Source organism: Pleurodeles waltl, chromosome 11, assembly GCF_031143425.1.
Source record: "Pleurodeles waltl isolate 20211129_DDA chromosome 11, aPleWal1.hap1.20221129, whole genome shotgun sequence".
NCBI classification, from domain to species: domain Eukaryota; kingdom Metazoa; phylum Chordata; class Amphibia; order Caudata; family Salamandridae; genus Pleurodeles; species Pleurodeles waltl.
The window spans coordinates 584,509,682-584,532,747 of NC_090450.1; the positions used below are offsets into that span (position 1 = coordinate 584,509,682).

Consider the following 23,066-nt stretch of genomic DNA (forward strand, 5'->3'; position numbering starts at 1 on the left):
CTGGCTTAATTGCCAAATATCTTGCTGCTGCATGAAAATCTTTAAGCACTGTAATCTGCATCATCTGAGCTCCCCGTGGTCAATTCTACTGCACCCTAGTTATGCCTGAAAGCTTAGACAAGGCAAAATGCTCTAACCCAACGTCAGGCTGGAGTTGTGACAGTACATAGCGGTGATTAAATTAAATCCTCAAATCAGGACTTTGTTTCAGCATTTGATTGTTCAGCTAAAGGAATGTCTCTCATTCTGTCTTGAATCCCACCAGACATGACAGAACCAATCCAGACAGACAGATTAATAATCTATTTTGATAAAATCTGTAAGCTCCAATGTAGTGACACAATGGCAGCTAAGGCAAGAGATTTTGCCTTTCCCTTGAACTGTGTACGTTTTATGCCATTAGAGGCACATTCACAGAGGGCTCCAATGGGAGTACATACCGATTAATTACACCAATTAATCTGTAAAAACAAGCACAGCATGCCTTCCTCATTCTTGGGAGCCAAGTCTTAAATGCAAAACTCGATTTGTAATCTTGCCCGTCATAAAAAGGTTTTAAACACCACATAAAATCATCATGATAGACCCCTTTTTTGGGGAAACACCTGGCCACATATTCTGGCACTGGACTTCAGAAGGTGAACTGCTTATTTTTAAGCAACCTGTACATTTTAAATTTGAATTTAGATACAATTTTGTTTACTCCAATGATAAATAATGGTTCTGGAGTCTTGCTGCATGTGTAGTGGAAAAAGAAACTGAGGAAATTTGTTATTATGTTATATATTTTGTATTTCGTGTCTTTTTTTTTTTTTTTTATTTATGCTGCACTTCCTACCACAGGTTTGATGTTTCTGAGCACTGTAAATAACAGATATTGCTATAACCCACTTAAAAAATATAAAACTTGGTAGCACTTCTCAAAGAAGTGTTGTACAAAGCTTAAAAAACACAGCTAGGGACATGAAGAGCTGGGGGTGATTAAATATGGCTAATCTGATGGACCAGTCAGACAAAATGCAGGATTTGTGCAACTCTTTGGGATGTATGTCAATCACACTATGAGTGACTAAAAATCTTCCTAAGTCCCAGAATAGTACTAACAGTGTACTAAAAATAAAACTTTGCAGGTTAAACTGTATCTACCAGAAATCCATAACCGGGCAGATGGTGCAATGTACTGGCTGAAAAGAAGTGCAAAGCTGCACAAGAGGCTGATTTAGACAGGTGTAGAACACATCTGGGTAGAACTGGGCAACTACGTAGACCTGAACACATGCAGAACAGAGCAAGGGTTGAAGCACTATAAATGTGTAGTGCCTAACAAACAGAAAGAAGAAATGCGTTTCTGTCCACAAGGAGCTCAGCTGGATACGAAGAGAGGATGAACAGCAGTGCAGAAAGGGATTACCTCCAGTGAAAAATTATTGATGTAGTGCTGTTTTGCTCCTTCCATACAGCCATAGCTTAATACAAATTAATGATGGACTTGGGGGAGGACTGGACTTGGAGTGGAGATACAATGGAAGAAACAATGTGCTGGGCACAGATGAAGTGGAGTAGATGTGTAAAGGAAAAAGAAATGTGTTGTGGCAGAGCAAAACTGAAGAGTGGGTTTACACTGCCAGAACAGTAATAAAAGACAAGCAGTGGTTAAGGAAAAATGACTTAAGGCAGATCAGTACAGAAGAGCCATTCAGTAGAGGAGTTATAGTAAAGTGGAGCTGTGAGGTGGAAGAGCAGACTGAAGTCAGAGCGTACCTGGAGTCTGGGTACTGGGCATGGTGCTATACAAGGCAGAGCTGTTCTGGGGTAGGATGTATACATTGTGGTCGATCTGTATGAGACAGAGCTTTACTGGGTTAAACTGATTAAGTACTCTGCAGTTTTGTTTTGCAAACAATTTTACAAAGTGCTTCCTGGGCCCAGGGCTCTAGGAAAAATGACCCTTTAAGGGTATTTGGGGAGATCTCCATTCTCTCCTTGCTTAATAAGTGCTTCCTACTGAACTCAGTAGAAAAGAAAAGCCAGGGCAATAACACACATAGTCTGCACCTGGACGTAGGTGGTGCAAACAGTATGTACTGGTACAGAAGTAAGTGGAAAGGAACAGGGACTGACAATCAAAAATTAAATACAAAATAGATATTTCAAATTTTACACAAATTCTGCTGTCTGGGTTTTTTGTTTGTTTTGTTTCTCTGTATTCTTTGTAGTAAGGCTTATTAGTTTTTATTTAATAATTAAAAGTTTATGTGCACATTTTACATTTATTTTCTATCGTTTTTGTTGTTTTCTTTAAAACAGATCCCCCTGGAAAAATGGTTTGAGAACTAGTAAAAAACAAAAAAGACAAAACAAAACAAAAAAACCCAAACAACAAAAAATACAAACAAAAAAACAAATACCAGATCAGGCTGTGTAAAAAAAGAAATTAAAGTTAAACAAGAGAATGCTCTTCAAGGACACAAGAGAAATCCACAAAATCTACGGCAACTATCTGAAGTGGACAGGAACAGGGTCCCAGGAGAGCGTCAATATAAAATGTTCCTTGATTGCAGGTTTCAAAGACTCATCTGCGCATATAGGGCCCATTCAAAGACTGCTTGGGCCCTGCACTTGTGTTCATGTAGCTGTGGTGAGGGGGCCCTGTGTACATCATATTACCATGGGGGTTTGGCTGCATGGGCTGCTGGCTATAGGCTTGCCCACCCATCATCCCCATCTGCATAGGATACTGTGCCGTCTGGTTCACATATGACGCATTGCTGTGGTAGGTGCTGTTGATCATGGGCTGGGACATCCTGTAGCTGTTCATGGCATTCAAAGAGTTCATATTCATAGAGTTGACATTGTATGGGGCTGCTGGCATCAAGTTCACCCCCATGTTCATGCCACGCTGGACGGCGAGAGTACGGGGAGCCCCTGTTTGCATGGCTACACCTGGGGGGCTGCGACCATAGAGCTGCTGTTGGTGCGAGACTGCAGAGGGCAGGGGTGCAGACTTGGAACGGATAGAAATGTGTCCCTTGGAAGGCATTTGGCCTTGCAGCCTCTGGGTGTGGGACATGCCCAAACTGGATGCAGACATGTTACACTGAAGAAGGTTCATGGAGGGTGAAGTTAGGGTCGGTGGAGGGGTCATGGTGGCTTGTGCTTGAGGTCCCCCAGTCATACAGTGTGAGGAGGCGAGCTGAGCCAGGCCTTGGGAGGGCAATGGAACGCTAGTTGCATAGGATGTCACCGCAGAAGAGTGACTGTAAGGCATGGCATGGGTGTCCATAATTGTGTTGGTGAGCTGCTGCAGCCTGGCCAAGCTAAATGTAGCTGAAGGCTGGGAGTAGCCACCAGCACCAAAATCACCTGGGTAGATGCCAATATTACTCCCACTCCCAGACTCAGGAATTTCCATGATTGTAGGGGCTGGAGTGAAGCTACTGGTCATGCTGCACTGTGAAAGAGGGGGTAGCTGCTGCTGTTGAGGTGGGGGCTGCTGCTGCTGTTTCTGCTGCTGAGGTGGGGGCTGGGGTTGAGGCTGCTGCTGTTGCTGTGGTGGTTGTTGTGGGCCATGGTTGCTTGGTGGTCTTTCCACTACACAGTTTTGAGGTGATTTGATGTTGCAGGTGGCTGGAGGTGGGCCACCACCCTGCTGCATCAAGCTACAGCTGTTTCCAATGCTGGACATTTGCTGAGTTATCACACAGTTGCTCTGTGTAAGTGAGGTGGAAGAGGACAATCCCCCATAGGAGCAGTTGCTCTGTGAGGAACTGTTGCCACAGATACTGCCTCCCATTGTGGAATCGTAGCTGCTTGGATTCTCGTAGTTCTCTGTAGTGCTCTCAATGCTACCTAAATCACTGAAGCCACTGTCAACTACCTGCTGGGAGTGGTCAGACACTGAAGGCACATCCATCATGGGGCTGGTGTCCATGTTCTGCATAGAAGGTGCCGATAAGGAACCTTGGTCTGGACTGATTTGTGTATAACTACTTTCAAGAGCAGGCACACTGGGACTGCTGACAGAGCGAACAGACTGGCTAGGATGAGAATGGACTGATGAAATTGGACTGTTGTGTTCAGACACCTGACAGTCTTCAACCATGGACAATGGAGGTTCATCATCAGATTGTGTGTAGCTCTGCAGAGTCTGACAAGCGGCCAAAGTTTCCTCACAGTCCTGATAAACCTCATCATGCTCATTGCTCTCTTCCTGAGTCAGTGACTGCACAGCTTGAACTGTTTCCAGATCAAGCTCATTGTGAGGATGTTCTTCAATTTCCTTCAAGTCAATAAATTTCTGGTTATTGTTCTGCTCCTCCTCCTGCTCCTCCTCAGAGCCCAGCGCATGCTCGGAGGCAACAGAAGTATTATGGGAATTTTCCTCTTCCTCAGAATCCTGTTCCTCCCCAACCTTGCTCTTTCCTTCTTCGCTACTGCTCTGCAGGTTGTTCTCTAAAAAAGACTTATGGATTGAAGACTCCCCTGTGACTCCTTCTGAAGACTGCTGATCCTCTAGAGGTGTTCTTTCTACGTGAGCATCATCTTCATCGTCTGCATCATGGTCCTCTTGTTGGGTTTGTAGCGATGCCTCCAGTTTTTCCTCTGGTATAGTCTCTGTGGCCCGCTGCTTTTCTTCACCAAAATTTGCCTTTTCCTCTTTTTCCACCTCACACTCTTGATCATCTGCCATGGGGCTGCTGCTGCAGCTGTCCAAGGGAGATGATGCCTGAACGTTGCCGACTGCAGCTTCCTCTTCTTTCTTGTCTTCTACTACCTCTGTTATTTGAGGAAAGTCCTCCTCTTTACTTTCTTTTGTAGGGGATACAGCTTCATTATCTTCATCTGAAAGATTTTCCATTGATTGCCCCTTTGGTCTATGTACCAATTTAGAAACAGTAGAGGTTTCTGCTTGTTCACCTTCAGTCAGAGGAGTTGGGGACAGTGCTGATGGAAGCTCGCTGCTCATGGATGGTCGTTTCTTCCAGTGAACTGGTTTCCGGCTTTTCCCTTTTGGCCAACCTTTCTTCTTTTTCACAGGTGTTGAAGTGTCTGGTTCTCGGAGACCGACTTTCTTGTCTTGGGATCTCAGTGCAGAGATAGGTGTCAGAATCGGTGTTTCTAAAATAAAAACACATGATCAAAATGTGGAATTTATAACTATCAGTCACAACATTCAACATTTAGCAGTAGCTAAACAGAAAATGCATTGTCTTCTCTCGGAAAAAGTGAGAATACGAGGTTAAGAACAAGGCCAAGCTACTCCTCTAGAATGTCACCTCTTGCATGATATTACAGATGACAAACCTTGTAAGGTCGCTTTGGCAAGTACTACTAATACAGAGCATCTTCAGTGGGTCCAAAGCGTCTTATGAAGAGGCCAGATTCTGGAGCACATCTTCTACTATCAGGCTCAGGTAAGTGCAGGAAGTTGGCTCTGTATATACTGTCTCCAAGTGAGAAATAGTGTGCACAGAGACCAAGGGTTCCCCTTAGAGGTTGACAGTGGCAAAATTAGATAATACTAATGCTCTATTTTGTGGTAGTGTGGTTGAGCAGTAGGCTTATCAGAGGGTAGTGTTAAGCATTTGTTGTACACACACAGGCAATACATGAGAACACACACTCAAAGACTTAGCTCCAGGCCAATAGGTTTTTATATAGAAAAATATTATTTTCTTAATTTAGTTTAGAACCACAAGATTCAGAATTTAGGTAAGTACATAAATTCACACAGGTAAGTATGGAAATTTGAATTAAAACAGTAATTTACACAGATTTGGCAAAACAATACGCTATTTTAAAAGTGGACACAGTGCAAAAATCAACAGTTCCTGGCGGAGGTAAGTAAAGGTTAGTTTGTCAGGTAAGTAAAGCAGTTACAAGTTCAGTCAGTGTCCTTGGCATAGGCAGCCCACCACTGGGGGTTCAAGTCAACCCCAAACACCCAGCACCAGCAACACAAGGCCGGTCAGGTGCAGAGGTCAAAGTAGGGCCCAAATAGCATAGGCACCAATGGAGAACAGGGGTGCTCCGGTTCCAGTCTGCTAGCAGGTAAGTACCTGCATCCTCGGGGAGCAGACCAGGGGGGTTTTGTAGAGCACTGGGGGGGGGGCCCAAACAGGCACACAAAATACACCCTCAGCAGCACAGGGGCGGCCAGGTGCAGTGTGCAAAGTAGGTGTCGAGTTGTAGATAGGAATCAATAGAGAGACCCGGGGGTCACTCTGGTGATGCAGGCAGGGCACAGGGGGGCTTCTCGGGCCAGCCATCGACTGGGCTACGATGAGGGCCACCTGTTGGTCACTCCTGCACCAGTAGTTGGTTTCTCTCGGTCCTGGGGGCTGTGGATGCAGTGCTTCTTCCAGGCGTCGGGTTCCTTTGTTACCAGGCAATCGCGGTCAGGGGGAGCCTCTGGTTCCCCTCTGCAGGCGTCGCTGTGGGGGTGCAGGGAGGTCGACTCAGGGTGTCCACGTCGTTGGAGTCGCCTGGGAGTCCTCTCTGGGGTGTTGGTTCTTCTGGACACGAGACCGGGGCGTTGGGTGCAGAATGTGGAGATTCACGCTTCCGGAGTGAGGCTGGAGTCTCTTTAAAGATGGTTTCTTGGTCGTAGTTTTGGACAGAGCCGCTGTCAACTGGAGTTTCTTGGCCCTTTAGGTGCAGGCCAGTCCTCGGAGCTCACTGGTCCCGCTGGATGCGTCGCTGTGCAGGTTCTCGGAGTCTAGAGACAGGCCGGTAGGGTTGGGGCCAAGTCAGTTGTCTCTGTTGTCTCTGCGGGGCTTTCAGATCAGCAGTCCTTCTTATTTCAGGTTGCAGGAATCTGATTTCCTGGGTTCAGGGTCGCCCCTAAATACTCAATTTAGGGGCGTGTTTAGTTCTGGGGGGGCAGTAGCCAATGGTTACTGTCCTTGAGGGTGGCTACACCTTCTTTGTGCCTCCTCCCGGTGGGGAGTGGGGCACATCCCTAATCATATTGGGGGGAATCCTCCAAAACAGGAAGGAGGATTTCCTAAGGCTGGGGTCACCTCAGCTCAGTACACCTTAGGGGCTGTCCTGACTGGTGGGTGACTCCTCCTTGTTTTTCTCAATATTTCCTCCGGACTTTCCAAAAGTGGGGTCTCTGTCTGAGGGGCGGGCATCTCCACTAGCTGGAGTGCCCTGGGGCATTGTAACACGAAGACTGAGCCTTTGAGGCTCACTGCTAGGTGTTACAGTTCCTGCATGAGGGAGGTGTGAAGCCTCTCCATCCCGTGCAGGCTTTGTTTTCTGGCCCCAGAAGCACAAAGGCTCTCACCCCAGGGGGCCAGAAACTCATCTCAGCGGCAGGCTGGCAAAGACTAGTCAGTCCTGCACTGAAGGATTGGGTAAAATACAGGGGGCATCTCTAAGATGCCCTCTGTGTGCATTTCTAAATAAATCCAACACTGGCATCAGTGTGGGTTTATTATTCTGAGAAGTTTGATATCAAACTTCCCAGGATTCAGTGTAGCCATTATGTAACTGTGGAGTTTGTTTTTGACAAACTCCCAGACCATATACTTAATATGGAAACATAGCACTTACAATGTCTAAGAATGGACTTAAGGCACTGTAGGGGCACAGTACTCATGCAGCTATACCCTCACCTATGGTATAGTGCACCCTGCCTGTAAGGCCTGCTGGAGGGGTGACTTACAGGCAGTGTTTTGTGTGCATGGCATCCTGGGGGGTTGACATGTCGACTTTGCCTTTTTCTCCCCACCAACACACACAATCTGCAATGGCAGTGTGCATGTGTTAGGTGAGGGGTCCCTTCGGGTGGCACAACTCATGATGCAGCCCTTAGGGACCATCCTTGGTCACAGGGCCCTTGTTACCACATGGTACCTTTTACAAGGGACTTAACTGTGTGCTACAGGTGTGCCAATTGTGGAGACAATGGTACATTTTTAGTGAAAGAACACTGGTGTTGGGGCCTGGTTAGCAGGGTTCCAGCACACTTCTAATTAAAGTCAGTATCAATATCAGGCAAAAAGTAGGGGGTAACTGCAACAGGGAGCCATTTTCTTACAGTAAGGGTCCTCCCTTTCAAGCTGAGATACAACAACTCCTACTGGAGCAGGACTCACTATAAGGCACTGAGGGAAAAGGGATCTCATTTAGCAGCCAGTGTGTGTGGAGGGAAGTGGCACTGTAACGATGGTCTCACACAGTTAAAAAACGGTCCTCACTGGCTAAGGCAATTGTGAGAAAACGCATCAATGAAAGATCCAGGCAGAGAGGCAAGAAGATACTCTCAGAAAATCTGGGACACAAAAGGAAGTTCTGCTCAGACAGATGCAGCTTAAGAGGCAAGGGTCACCTCCCTGTGGAACGTTACTTACCTTTGTTAACATTCCTTGTGGTGGATGTTCTATGTAACTGCAGGTTCCTTATCTGTAGAATAACCTCAGGAGCCAGACTGGATCCAGACTTTCAACAACTATTACTCCAGTGCGCTGGCAGGTGCTGCCATCAGATTGCGATAAAGCACTCATGGTGCTGCCTCAAAAGTGACAAAGTGACACATATAGGCGCCACCCTTGGGCGGCAACGTCTATTTTATTTTGCACTCCTCTGCACCCTCTGACATGAAACAATCATTATAAATAAGAAGTGAATGTGTGCTAAAATTAACTTGAGACCTTTTTAATAAGTATAAGAGTCAACTGCATAGAAGGGAGAGGAAAGGGGAAAAGAGCATTATTCTTCTGATGGATACTTGTAACCACAATTTCCTCACCAATAGAACTGATCCCCAAGCCGGTCCTCCCAAAAGGTGGAGGTTCTGATGAGTGGATTCACACCAAAAGGTTCTGCTGCACCAAGCAGTCAAAATAACCCTCCCTGCTAAAGTAACCATCTGGGCAGTAATGCTCTGTGAATGTATGCATGGCCCGTGCACCCTGGCCGATGTCTAGGACTGAAACGTCCCTCACCAATGTCGTTGTGTCAACTGTGGCTCTAGTGGAACAAGTTAGTTAGCTCTCAGGGGTTTCCTTCTGGGCCAGTGCATAGCATGTCTTTATGCACAGGACATCCACCTGGACATCGTCGATTTCTGCACCACTTTAAGCTTCTGCGTATCGGCAAAGCACACAAACAGCTGGTTGTTTACACAGTATTACCCTTTTGTCCTCTATTAAGGAGGAGGGAAAAAAGGCAGGCGGCATGATAGACTGAACTGAACGGAAGGGTGATACAACCTGATTTCACCCTCTTGTAAGTAACTGCCTCAACTGAAACATGATGCATCTGTGACTACTGTGCCCTTGGGATGGGGTGGGAAGAACGGCATGTCACATGATAGGTTGGTGTTCACTTTCCACCACTGAAGGTCCTTGGATTCCTCCTTCGAGATGCAGATGTTGTCCAACAAATATCCTCAGTGTTGCACACACTGCAAATGGAGGGTCCATCGCAAGGCCCACATGTACCAGCAAGCATAAGCGGCCAGGAGGAATTATGAGGACAACAGTTTAAGAAACCTCACACAGATCCAGTACTGAGCATGAAACATCAGGTTCATAACCTGAAATTCCAGGGCTCACTGAGTGTGGGAAGGCTTTGAGTTCCACAGTTTCCAGGTTGGGCCCATGAAAGGAATCCTCTGTGACTTTGGCTTGTTGATGGAAAGTAGCAGTGATAAAAGAAAGGCAATCGTTGGAGATGGCTTGTGAATGACTGCATCTATTCCTACTTCAGTAACCACTTCATGTTATACATCTATCCTTGGACTTGCAAAAGTGGACCACCAGCTTTATAAACACTCAAAAGGGAGAGGTGTGGACGACTGGCAAATTGGAAATGTCCCGAACCCATCACAAACCAAAGGTAGTGCAAGTACTTGTTCAGTAAGTCCCATGAAACCATTATGTCCTCCAGGTTCAGGGCAGAAACAGCCTAGGAAAGAGTGAGCATTTTGAAATAAGAAGGCATTCAGTGGACGAAGATCCAAAATGTGTCTAAAAACTCTCTTCTTCATGGGCACCAGAAAGAACGGGCTCCCTTGGCTAGAAGCAACTTGACTCCCAGCATAAGCCACTGTAATTTGAGCAGGAACAGGCTGAATCCAAACGGTGAGGGGTGAACGATAGGAAGGGCAAGGCATATTTTTCTTGATCAATTTGCAGCATCCACTGATCTGAAATTAAGGCTTTCCAGATGGGAAGGACAAATTGAATCCTGCCCCCCTACGGGTAGTGCAAGGAAAAATCAAAATAGCCTTGTAGCCGTTTTAGTGGGCAAGGTAAAATTTTCGTGCCCGTGGTAGTGTTGATGACCTGGTCACAATAAAATCCTCTGAACTGTGAAAAATCTGAGCTGGCTGCTGAACTGCTGTAAGAGATGCTTTGTTGATAGGCAAGAGACCACAAATAGACTCAACTGATGTTAAGACGCTAAAAGCACATCTAAGAAACTGAAAGTAAAGCAGCTGGTCTTAAAATGTTCTTGCGTCAAGTTGACCTTTTCTCCAAATACCCTGGATCGATAAAATGGCATTTTCATTCAGAAAAAACAGTAGCTTGCATCCAGGCATGATGTACAATCATTACATTTTTGCCGTGGCACAGACAACACAGTCAGTTGCGTCAAGCCCAGTCTTCAATATACGGATTTGGCAGAATCCTGTCTGTTGTGAATTGTTTGGGTAAAGGCTGTTTTGAATTTGTCATGGACAGCTGGCAAAATCTTGGTCATGTCCCAAAGAGTGTTTATAATAGTCCTGTAGTCAGACCATATTTAGGGATCTAACATCCAAACTGGAGGAGAAAAATATTTTTTGTCAAATGCTTGATTGCGCATCCATTCTTATCTGGTGGCGCAGAAGGGGACCTGTTTGGGTTGACCTTGATCATGGACAGCTGGACCACTAAGCTTTCCAGGGTGGGATGTTGGGTGGGAAAGGCCAGGTCACCAGAGACTGGCCTATGTTGTTTAGCCACTGACTGACTGCGGGAGTCCAACACAGCTTCATCCAATCAGCCATTAAAGTATGTGTTAGGGTCTAAAAGAAAAGTAGCAGGGCCAGGCTTTAAAATTTGTCAACAAGTTTACTTTTTTTAACCACAGGTAGCTGTAAATCAAAAACTTCAGCTGCCCTGCAAACAACCACCACAACCGAAAAACTTTAGTCTGTGGATTTTACTTCCTTCTCGTGAGAAGTGTCCAATTCACTAGCATTTTGTACATCCATGTACCATCCGGCACCTGAACAATGAGAGGAAAGCAGGTTATCTGCCTCCTTATTGTTGGCATCATTTTGTGGTATGTTCTGATGGCCCCTAAACTGCATCTGAATCTGGATTGAATAGGGCCTCTAGTCTCTTATGGTGGTGCTGCTAAGAGAAAGATTGGTGATCATCCAATGTCAGAAGGAGTGTTTTGGTGATGTCATAGCTCAACATATGTTTAGTTATAGTTGGGTCAAGATGCAGAACGGGCACACTCTGGGTTAGTGATGGGGTGGGTAGAACTGGCATGGCCTCAGGGACTACAGTAGAACTGTAGGCCATTGTCAGCAAAGAACCAGGAAAAGGCCCAGCAATGTCAGCTGGCACGGGGAAAGGACCAGATGGCGAGAGTGTGACTTGTTGACAACCAGGGCACTCTGGGGCTTGAAAGTGTTTCAGAGGGGGCTGGTATCAACATGAAGATCTACAGCATGGCAAGCACCTGTTGCTTGGTTAACAACGGTCTAGGGAACTCTGGACATTCCAGTACCAGCCCCGGAATAGAAGATGACTGGGGGATGGAGCTTGTGCTGACTGAGCAGCTTCTCGCCTGTTCTGGAGTGGCAAGACGGGGAAAAATCCTGCTTGGCTTTCTTGTGCTTATGGTGCAGCTTGGACTTACACAAAGACTTGGTTCAAGATCAAGACTTAGCAAAGAGCAGCTCTGTAACTTGGAGAAAGAGGGTTATTGCCATCCAGAGGGTGACACAGACTTTCCCTTTCCTCTCCCTGAATACCTTCAGGCACATAAAGGCACATTTGGTGCACAACTTCGAATCAGAACCTAGGCACCACAACCCAAATGGTGAACTGATCCATGATCAACTTCTGCATCCCACAGTTGCAGCATGCTTTAAAACCTGTCCTCCTGGGCGGGGAGAGAAGACATTTTGACTGGCAAGTAGTGCTGTAGAGTCACATGGTATCATACTTCTGCCATCTAGTTGGGCTCGGATTTTGCAAGTTGATTTTGTTCAAAGTAGTCTTATAGATTCATAGGATGTGGTGGGATTCCTTTTGTTGTTCATTGCACATGGGCACCAACTTCATATTCAGATTTCTTTGTAACACCAAGTCAGAGTATGTATGCAGTTTTAATGATAAAGTGTGTAATGCACAATTTGTATTAAGAAATAGAAAAGAAGATAGCTGCAACAAACACACTGCAGGGAGGGGGGGACGTTGCATGTGAAACTACAGTACTACACACTTTGAACAGATGCTTAAACTGTAAGGAACATTTTCTGTTTGTAGCATGTATTGATCTAGATACATATGCTTAGCACATACTGCAAAGCAGTGTCCTCGTGAAATGGTGGCTAGAATGTGGATGATGCTGATGTTTGAAATAAGGTTCCTAATACTTTCTGTCTTACCATGGCTTGTTCATGGGCTAAAATTTAGTAAAAGTGTGCGGAGTTGACCAGGCTGGTGTATCCAATCATGGTACTTTTCCCAAAGAAACCATAGTTGCTCCCTTCTTACAGATGGAGTGCATCCTAAGTGCAGCTGGTAAAACCTTTGTTGTTTTAGGATAGCAGGGCTGAATACATTTAACTATCCCCTGCTTTAGATATGGGCTGTCACTTTCACAGCTTTGTAAGAACGACCCTGTCCTTGTGGATCTGTATGAAAGGTTCTTGGACAGTAAGTGCTTGCAGTTACTAATTTTTCAAGGAAAGGTAATGTCATCTAGGAATGCCACCATCCAAGAAAGAAACTGAAGGGGACATGATGGCACTGGTTCAAAAGGTGGTCCGATGAGCCTAATGAGGATTACTGTGAGGCTCCACAGAGGAACTAGAGGGACTGTTGTGGGAATTACCCCTTTTGAAACTTTCCATCAAAGCCTTAATTAATGAAATCTGAGAAAGGGAGAGGTACTCTCCATTTTGCATGTGGGCTTCAATGGCAGCTAAATGCAAAATAATAAAAGTATAAACAAGGCCCGCTTTCTTCAAATGTCAAAAGTAGGAAATAACATCTTGTAATGTAGGTTTTAAGAAAGCTAGGTTCGTCAACACACAGTTGGAACTAAACCTTTATTATTTTACAACCTAACAGGTCTGTGTGGTCGGCCATCAGGCTTTCTCTAAATCAGGAATACATTCCTGCTGAAGATTCAAGGTACCTAATTCTAGGGCCTCAGATGCAAAATTGCAAAACTGAGCTGCACCGGATCCAACTGTCTTCACTCACCACTGTCTCTGTGTTAGGAGGTCCCATCCGAGTGGGAAGCTATCATGAGGACTGAGGCGCATCTCTAGTAGAGTGGAATAGTGGAATACCATTGTTACCTGGCCAAAGTTGGTGCTACCAGAACGAGGGTTAGTGATGTTTGCTTGAGCTTTCTCACCACATATTACAGTAGTGGGAGATATGGAAAAGGGTAGGCAATGTGCGAGGACTGTGGTTGTGGAAGCCTAGAGATGAAGTGTTGGCAGTTTGCATTTTGTGTGGCAGCAAAGAGATCTATGTGTGGAGTGCCTGGGCGCTGGAAGAACCTCTGTACAGACCTGCTGATGTGTCCTGCTGAGGAGGTCTGCAAAACTGTTGTTGATCCTCTAAGATACTCTGTCATGAGGTGAAAGTTGAGGCATACATCTCAATGCCAAATCTCCGGAGATATCTGAGAAAGCTGCAGAGAGTGTGTTTCTTCCCTGCTTCAGTAAGTAATACACTGCTGTCATCTTGTCTGTCCTGATAGGGACCACATTGTGCTGAATGAGTTGTAGGAAGCAATTTAGAGTAAATTGGATGTCTAATAGCTCTGGGTAGTTGGTGTGGGGCTCCTGGTGTTGACATGGCTATGTCTTGTGGATACCAAGGTTGATGAGGTGCACACCCGACCCTGTGAGAGAGTTGTCTGCTGTGATGGTCACCTGTGATACTGGGTCTGTAACAGGCCTGACCTGCAATAAATACGAACTGTTCAATTGGTGCCCAGAGTTGTAGGCCTTGGCCTGATCCTGAATCCACACTAGATCTTTCTAGTGACCCTTTTATGGAGACCAGTCATCCACTTACACTCTTACAGGGCACCTATATAAAGTCTTGCATACGGAACGAAAATGCAATAGCCTTTACCCCTAGAAGAAACAACAGTTCCCAATGAGAGCTGATGACTGGGCTGAAACAGGTAGCAACCACTGGCATGCTGAGACTGCTGAGGGGGACATGGGCTTAGGGATGGCGAATCAGTGCTTGCTGGAGACAGCCCCTTTGCTGGAGCTACCTTTACTTCTACCTCTATTGTTTGATCTGCCGCGGCACCGACCACAGCAGCTTCCTGTTTGCTGGTGAAAAGACAACTGCTTTCTTTGATAGAAGTGAGGCTGCTCAGGCGAGATTCTCTTCAATCCCCTTCTGGGCAGGTGTTTTTTAAAGTAGACCCTTAATGCATTGGCCTGACGTGCACCCACTGATCTGGCTGTTTCCTTATCCTTCTTGATCTTTTAAAGCATCTCATCAAGTTGAGGTTCAAAAATGGGTTCCCTGTCAAATAGGAGGTTGTAGAGATACTGTTACACTTCGGGACTGAATTCGGAGAAGAGGAGCCATGCATGCTGTTAGAAATGGGGTCTTTGGTTGGCAGTCAGGTTGCCCCCTGTCCAAGCAAGGACCCTCACTCTAGTCAGGGTAAGTCACACACAATCAAAATTATCATGTGCCCACCCTCTGGTAGCTTAGCACTGAACAGTCATGCTTAACTTAGAAGGCAATGTGTAAAGTATTTGTTTAGTTTAATTTTATGAGTTTATAGAGCGTATAGCTACCCTAGGGCATCCCAGCGCTAGAAGTACACAACGAATCTCGGAAGAACAAAGGGAGCAGATTAACTACAGAAAAGGATAGTTTTCAGCTTCTTCCTAAACAGAAGTTCTGAGGATTTGTGGCGAAGTTCAGAGGGCAGAGCGTTCCAGAACCGGGCAGCCCTGATGGTAAAAGAATTACCACCCCATGATTTCTTGACACGAGGTATATAAATCTGTCGGGAAGATAAGAGATCTCAGGTGTCTAGAGGGAACAAAGAAGGAGATCCCTCTTTTTTTTCAAAAGCGGCCCCTGTTATGTAAGACTATGAATAAAACACATAGATTAAAATGAATACGTTGTTTGATAGGGAGCCAGTGAAGAGTTACCAGCGCCGGTTTGGCAGAAAGGTGCCTGGGGGAGTTCATAAGAAGTCTAGCTGCTGTGTTCTGCACAATCTGCAGCCTCTTTATTACATACTCTGGGGAACTAAGATATAAAAGGTTCCCATAGTCTAGGCGAGAGAGAACCAGGGCCTGAACAAGAATTATTCGGGCAGTAAAAGGCAGAAGATTAAGAATCTTCCTAAGAGCTCTGATAAAGCCAAAACAAAGTGAGGAGATTTTTTTAACTTGCAGCTCCATCGTCAAACGAGGGTCAAGCAGAAAACCTAGGCTTTTTACCTGTGCCTTTGGGGAAGGAAAGCTATTAAAAGCCTCCGAATGCAATGCCAAAGGGGAGGCAGGGGTACCATTGCCTAGGATCAGTACCTCCGATTTGCCATCATTGAATTTAAGTATAGATAAGGTCATCCAATCCCCGATATCCTTCATACAACAGGCCAGATTGGCAGAAGAGGAATCCTCAATACTAGAAAGGGATACCACTAATTGAGTATCATCGGCATAAGTGACCATTGAAAGATTATAGGGAGTGACTACTGTGGCCAAAGACGAAACATAGATGTTAAAAAGAGTTGGGCTCAAAGAAGAGCCCTGAGGAACTCCACAAGTCAGAGGCACAATGTCAGACAGAAAAGAACAATCCAAAACTTGGAAGGATCTTCCTGTGAGGAAAGAAGAAAGCCAAGAAAGGGCCATGCCTCCTAGCCCTGTCTTGGATTGTATTTGTGCAATAAATCATGCAATAAAACAGTATAACGCAACAAAAATACACCACACATTGTTTAGAAAAATATACAATATTTATTGGGTTAAATGCAGGTCAAAACGATCAAGATTTGATAAGTGAACATTAAAATATCACTTTAGAGAATGATAAAAGGAGTCTTTAGTCTTTAAAAAGCAACAAGTGTCTCTTACAAGCACAAAGTACCAGGTTTGCGTTCAAATTCTCTGCAAGGGACCGCAGAGGAGGAGATGCGTGGAAAACGGGGAGGTGTGCTTCGGTTTCTCCGGGTGCACACAGACGATGCGTTGATAATTTTCCATGCAGCGAAGGCTTTGCGTTGCTTTCGGGAGGGCAGGCTTGGATCCTCTTCGGGTTGCGGGGTTTTCAGATGCCCCAGGGACGATGCAGAGGAATCCTGGCCATGCACGACGAAGTCACAGGGGCTGCGTTGATCCGGTGGGAGATGCAGGGAAATGTCTGCTGCACGGCAGGCGCTGCGTTGATTCTTCTTGCAGGAAGTCGGGCTGTGTCGTTCCAGCTTGGCTATGCATCGATCCAGTGAGCTGTGCGTGGAAGTTACGGTTGCAACATTGTCACTGCGTCAATCTCCTCTCAGGGAGCCAGGCTGCGCTGTTCCGGTTCGGCATGTGGTGATTTTCTCACCGCCATGCAGGCTCAGTGTCTTTTCTGGCAGGCTGTGCGTCGAACTTTCGCCGCAAATGAAGTTCTTTGCAGGAGGAAGTCTTTTTTGGTCCTGAGACTTGAAGGAACAGGAGGCAAGCTCTATCCAAGCACGTGGAGAGCACTTCTCAGCACAGCCAGAAGATAGAAAGGCAGCGGGGCAGCAGTCCTTTGCAGGAAAGCAGTCAGGTGAGTCCTATGAGCAGCCAGGCAGTTCCTCTTGGCAGGTTGCAGGGTCTAGTTCAGAGCTTCTTTACCAGTGGTACCTTGTCCAGAAGTGTCTGAGATGGTAGGGTCAGAGGCCTTGTTTAAATACCCAAATGTGCCTTTGAGGTGGGGGAGACTTCAAAGAGCGGCTTAGAAGTGCACAAGGCCCCCTTTCAGTCCCATCCTGTCTGCCAGGGTCCCAGTAGGGTGTTTGGCAGTCCATTGTGTGAGGGCAGACCACTGTCCTTTGACATGTCACCCTCCCAGCCCAGGAAGACCCATTCAGTATGCAGATGTGTGCAGGTGTGACTGAGCATCCTGTGTTTGGGGTTGTCTGAGTGAAATGCACAAGGGAGCTCTCAAGTAACCCCAGCCAGACATGGCACGGAAGGATTTAAGTGCAAAGAAATGCTCAGCTTCTAAAAGTGGCATTTCTAAAATAGTAAAATTAAATCCAACTTCACTAGTCAGCAGGGTTTTGTATTATCATTCTGGCCATACTAAATATGACCTTGTTACTATTTTCATAACAGAATCTACCACTCAACAGTATATGAGGGTAGCCCTAATGTTAGCCTATGAAAGGAGCAGGCTTTGCAGCACTGCAAAATGAATTTAGGAGTTCTACACTACCAGGACATTTAAACTACACAGGTATATGTCCTGCCTTGTACCTACATAGCACCCTGCCTTATAGGTTACCTAGGGCCTAACTTGGGGGCGACTTATATGTAGACAAAAGGGGAATTTTAGGCTTGGCAAGTACTTTTAAATGCCAAGTCGAAGTGGCAGTGAAACTGGACACACAGGCCTTGCAATGGCAGGCCTGAGGCAAGGTTAAGGGGCTACTTATGTGGGTGGCACAATCAGTGCTGCAGGCCCACTAGTAGCATTTAATCTACAGGCCCTGAGCACAGGTAGTGCACTTTACTGGGGACTTACAAGTAGATTAAATAAGCCCATTACGTATGAACCAATGTCGCCATGTTTTAAGGAAGAGAGTATATGCACTTTAGCCCTGGTTAGCAGTGGTAAAGTGCCCAGAGTCCTAAAACCAGCAAAAACAGTGTCCAAAAAGTGGAGGGAGGCAGGCAAAAAGTTAGGGGTGACCACCCTAAGGCTGTCAGGTCTACCACATTCCTTCTGAGCAACACACTTCTGTTGATCTGCGGCATCTAAGCACAATGGATACCACCTTCCCCTCAGGTGCCACAAAAAGCTTCTTATAGTGCTCTAGGAGATGCTTATGCAACTCATGCATTTTCTCACATTGTATTGTTCTGTAATGTGAAAGTAGTCCCACAGAATTAGCTATTCTCAAAAGAGCTGCACTCCAAAATCTATCCTATTAACAGCTGCATCCATCTTTTTGCTCTCCTTCTCTGGGGGACTAGCAACATTTGTGCCTTGTGCACAAATGTGCTTAGGGGCTGTGTGGACGACTACAGAGTCAGGTGTAACCTGCCCACTAATATACACAGGGTTTATTAGGAGAGGGTTTGAATTTCTTCTCAGCACAGGGAAGGTGCCTATATATATAGCGCCACACTGACTTCGGAGCACAGTTCGATGGTGCCACCAACTGCTGTTGAAAATCTGGATAGAGTCTAGTGTCTAGGATATATTCTAAAGGTGAGGAATCTGGGGTCAGAAGTAGCCACCAGAAAGGCTACGGCACACACCAGCTTCTTCTTAGTGACAAGGACAGCTTAATATGGTTATGAAGCCTTCTATCAGGTTGAGACACAAATGAAAGGGGATCCTCACCAACATGGACAATTGAGGAAGGGAGACATTGTTCAATGATGTGCAGAGATACAAAGGGAAAATGCAAAATGGATGAATGATTATTTAGGTAAGATGCTTCCAATATGTTCATGCTTTTAATATTGTTGTTTTCTTTTCTAACTGCATTAACCCCTTTGGTGCGGGCGTCGGCCAGTCACGACCAGTGGCCGACACCAGGGAGGGGGTTAAAAATCCTCCGGTGCAATGCACCGGAGGATTTTTATTTTATTTTTTTGTACCGTAGGAGACGCGGAAGAGCTTCCGCGTCTCCATCCCAACCCCCTCCCGCCCCCTTATGACGTCAGCGCGCCTCCGTCACAGTTTTTCCCCACCGGAGAAGGAGAGAAGCAGGTAAGCGTTCTCTCTTCCTCCGGTGGGGAAAAAAAGGCCAAAACGGCCTCCCCAGATGCCAGGGAGGCATCGATGGAAAGGGGAGGCTCTCCCCTTTCCATCAATGCCTCCCTGGCACCGTTTCCTGGCCGTGGATCGCAGCGCGGCTGTGATCCACGGCCAGGAAACGCCCCTAGGCACCAGGGATCTTCTTTGGGGGGGTCGGCCCCCTCGTAAACGGGCCGCCCCCCCCCGGGGGCAATATTTAATATATTACACAGTTTTGGGGGGCGATCGCGCCCCCCACAATAAAGAAAAAAACGAAAAAAAAATAAAAAAATGGCGGGGTCGGCCCTTGGAACACGGGCCGACCCCAGGGGGGAAAAAAAAACGTGTGCTTTGCCAAGGGCAAGCACACATGTATAAAAAAAAGGTTTGTGACATGAGTGTCGTGTTTTCTTTCTCTCTCTCTCTCTCATATATATGTGTATATACGTATACACATATATATATATAGATATATATATATATATATATATTTATATTTTCAGGACAAGCATTGCAGCGTCCATGTGCTGCTTTTCTGACTTGTTGGTGTGTATCTGGGCTTCTAACAACGCCCACCTCACGCCCATCACTATCACTCGTTCGTGGGCTTGCCCTTCAAAAATCCTTTGATGACATTGGAAAATGATTTACCTTTGTCCCTCCTTGGGGAGGTTTTGTTACCGCCTTGGCCATCGCCCCTGGTACATGGCTAATTGCACTTTTGCTGTTACGTTTAACTGCGAGCGAACTTCTTTTCCTTTTGTGTAACTCTTCACATGATGCTCATGGTGGCCGTGGCGCTGTGAATCGGCTCTCTTATGTGAAAGAGTTTAACTTTCAATTATCAATTTATGTGGCAAGAAAAGTTGGGTTAGGAATTTATAACGCTAATAGCTCTAACTCGAGCAGATGCGAGACCCATTACATTGTAAATGCTTGTTATTCTTGTGTGTGTTGTTTTATAATGGTGAACAATTTCACCGCACTCCACGAGGACCGTGATCAAGACTCCTTGGTGAGTTGAAACACGTTGGTGGTTATTGACTGCAATAAAATACACTTTTATTTGTACTTCGTGGAGTGCGGTGAAATTTTTCAGCATTAGATAATTTCTAGATTGGTCTTCTCTGTCACTGGGCACCGGCAGTGGAGTGTGCCGCCCAGCAACCCTTCAACCACTTTGTTTCTAAACATATATATATATATATATATATATATATATATATATATATATGCAACACAAATTGGTTAAAAAGACTGTTGCGCAGTGCACTCCACTGCCGGTGCTCAGTGATGGAGGAGAGCAACCTCGAAAATATTTTGTGAACAAGAATCTCACCGCACTCCACGAGGTTCAAATTGACATGTTTTATCGCAAGTATAAACAATGAAAGAAAAGAGGGACTCATTTACTGTGATCAAGAATCCTTGAGAGTCGAAACGCGTACGTGGCTGTTGCTTGCCATAAAAGATGTCAATTTGAACCTCGTGTAGTGGGGTGAGAATCTTGTTCACACAATATATATATATATATATATATATATATATATATATATATATATATATATATATATATATGCATGCATGCATGCATGCATGCATGTCTTTTCTGTAGTGGCAGTTGCCATAAAGTAGCTGAGTGGATTAGTAAAGGCAAGCGTTACCTGCGCTTTAAAACAAATGTAATGCCAGGGGGACTATGGCGATATGAGTGGCACTTTTGCTGGGTAGTACTGAGGGAATTAGAAGAGGAGGTAATGGGAGGCAGAGCACCAAAAATGACTGTTGCACAGGGTGTGTGGTAAGGTGAAGTAATACATTCTTTTTTTGTTTTTTTCAGTGTTTTCAGAAAATCTGCAGAATTGGAGAAGAAGCGAAGGTAAGGTGACGACATTTCCTGTTGTACACAACAAACATACCCACACGCAATTTTGTGACTATCTGCCTTCTACATAGGCTAGTAATTTAGAGGGACAGTTTAGCCAGTTGCAGAGATGGCGTCTCGTTGGATGACTGCTGATCAAGCCCTAGCTCGGGTTATGGAGGACAGTTCTGATGTAGGCTCAGAGACTGAGACAGCAGACACTGAGACAGCATCTGAGGGAGAGGACAATGGGGCAGATTCTGGGAGTGATTTTTCAGTCGGCGGAGTCCCATCTGACGACACCTCTTCCAGTGAGTCTGAAGGAGACAATGACGACATCCGTGCTGTCCCTTCGCAAGCACATTCGGGGCAGCAGGACCACATTGGGTTAGCCGAACCCAGAGAGCACGTGCTTCCTGCCGCAAGCACAGAGAGAGTGCTCTCTTGGCAGCCCCCCTGTTTGGTTCAGCCCCAAATTCCACCTTTTACTGGTGACGCTGGATGTAAAGTCGATACAGCTAACTTTTTGCCAGTCGACTACACCTATCTGTTTTTGGATGTTGACTTTCTTCAGAAAGTTGTGCAGCAAACAAATTTGCGTGCAGACCAATTTCTGAGGGAGCGCGGAGGCACTCTAGGGCCCCGTTCTAGGGCACGCCAGTGGACTCCCACTTCGCTGGCGGAGTTGAAGATATTTTTGGGCCTTACGCTCAAAATGGGGTTAGTACAGAAACCCACCTTGCAGTCCTACTGGACGACTCGCACGGTTTGGGTAACTCCCATCTTCGCACCATACATGAGCAGAGATCGTTTTTTGCTACTGCAGCGCATGCTGCATTTCAATGACAATTCTGCTGCATTGCCCCGGGACCATCCAGATCATGACAGGTTGTTCAAAATTCGGCCTGTCGTGGAACATTTGTCTGCCAGGTTTCCAGAGATATATACTCCTGGAAAGAATATAGCAGTCGATGAGTCCTTGATCCTGTACAAAGGACGGCTGCTTTTCAGACAGTACATTGCGAGCAAAAGAGCTCGCTATGGCATAAAGCTGTACATGCTGTGTGAGAGCTCTACTGGCTATGTGTACAGCCTGAGAGTGTATACAGGGAAGGATTCTACCCTAAACCCTGTAGGTTGCCCTCCCGTGTTAGGGGTCACAGGTAAGATTGTATGGGAACTTGTCCAGCCACTTCTTCACAAAGGTTATAACCTTTATGTGGACAATTTCTATACAGGAGTAGAGCTGTTCAGTGAGCTCTACAAAGCTGGCACTGTGGCCTGCGGTACAGTTCGTTGTAACCACAAAGGATTCCCGTGGGAGCTTGTTTGCAAGAAGCTCCAGAAATCACAGAGTACTGCATTGCGTTCTAACGAACTGCTCGCAGTCAAGTTCCTAGATAGACGTGATGTATACGTGCTCACTACAATTCATGATGAGAGCACTTCTCCCATCACGGTTTGGGGTCAGATGGCCGAAGTCCACAAGCCCATCTGTATACTCGATTACAATAAGTACATGGGTGGAGTGGACAAGAACGACCAGGTTCTTCAACCATACAATGCGTGTCGTAAAACTCGCACTTGGTACAAGAAACTGTTTACCCACCTGATTCAGATGGCAACATATAATGCGTATGTTGTTTACCGTCAGACAACAACAGGAAGACTCATGACTTTCCTTGACTTCCAGTTGTCTGTAATTGAAAGCCTCACTGCTGTTACAGAAGAAGCAGCAGCCTCCACCTCATATGTTCTGGAGGATGTGGCAAGGCTGCAGGAGCGACACTTTGCTGATCGCATACCTAAAACACCCAAAAAGGATCGTCCATGTTGTCGCTGTAAAGTGTGCTCAAAGCATGGAAAGCGGCAGGAGAGTCGGTATTACTGTCCCCAGTGTCCATCACAACCAGGCCTCTGTATCCCTACTTGCTTTACGTTGTATCATACTAAAGCAAAGTTCTGGGAAATCGACTGAGGTTGAGCTGCTGTTGGGTAATCCTTTCATTGGCAGT

At 45.9% G+C, this 23,066-nt stretch overlaps 1 protein-coding gene across 1 annotated transcript in view; it reads right to left on the reverse strand.

Moving 5' to 3' along the window:
• Positions 1-822: 822 nt before the first annotated feature.
• The window catches only part of KAT6A (lysine acetyltransferase 6A), a 1,196,154-nt gene continuing 1,173,910 nt past the window's right edge, over positions 823-23,066 (reverse strand). The window contains exon 17 of the mRNA XM_069214088.1: positions 823-5,118. Coding sequence (XP_069070189.1) covers positions 2,573-5,118 — 2,546 coding nt within the window. The 3' untranslated portion in view covers positions 823-2,572. The remainder of the gene's footprint in view (positions 5,119-23,066) is intronic.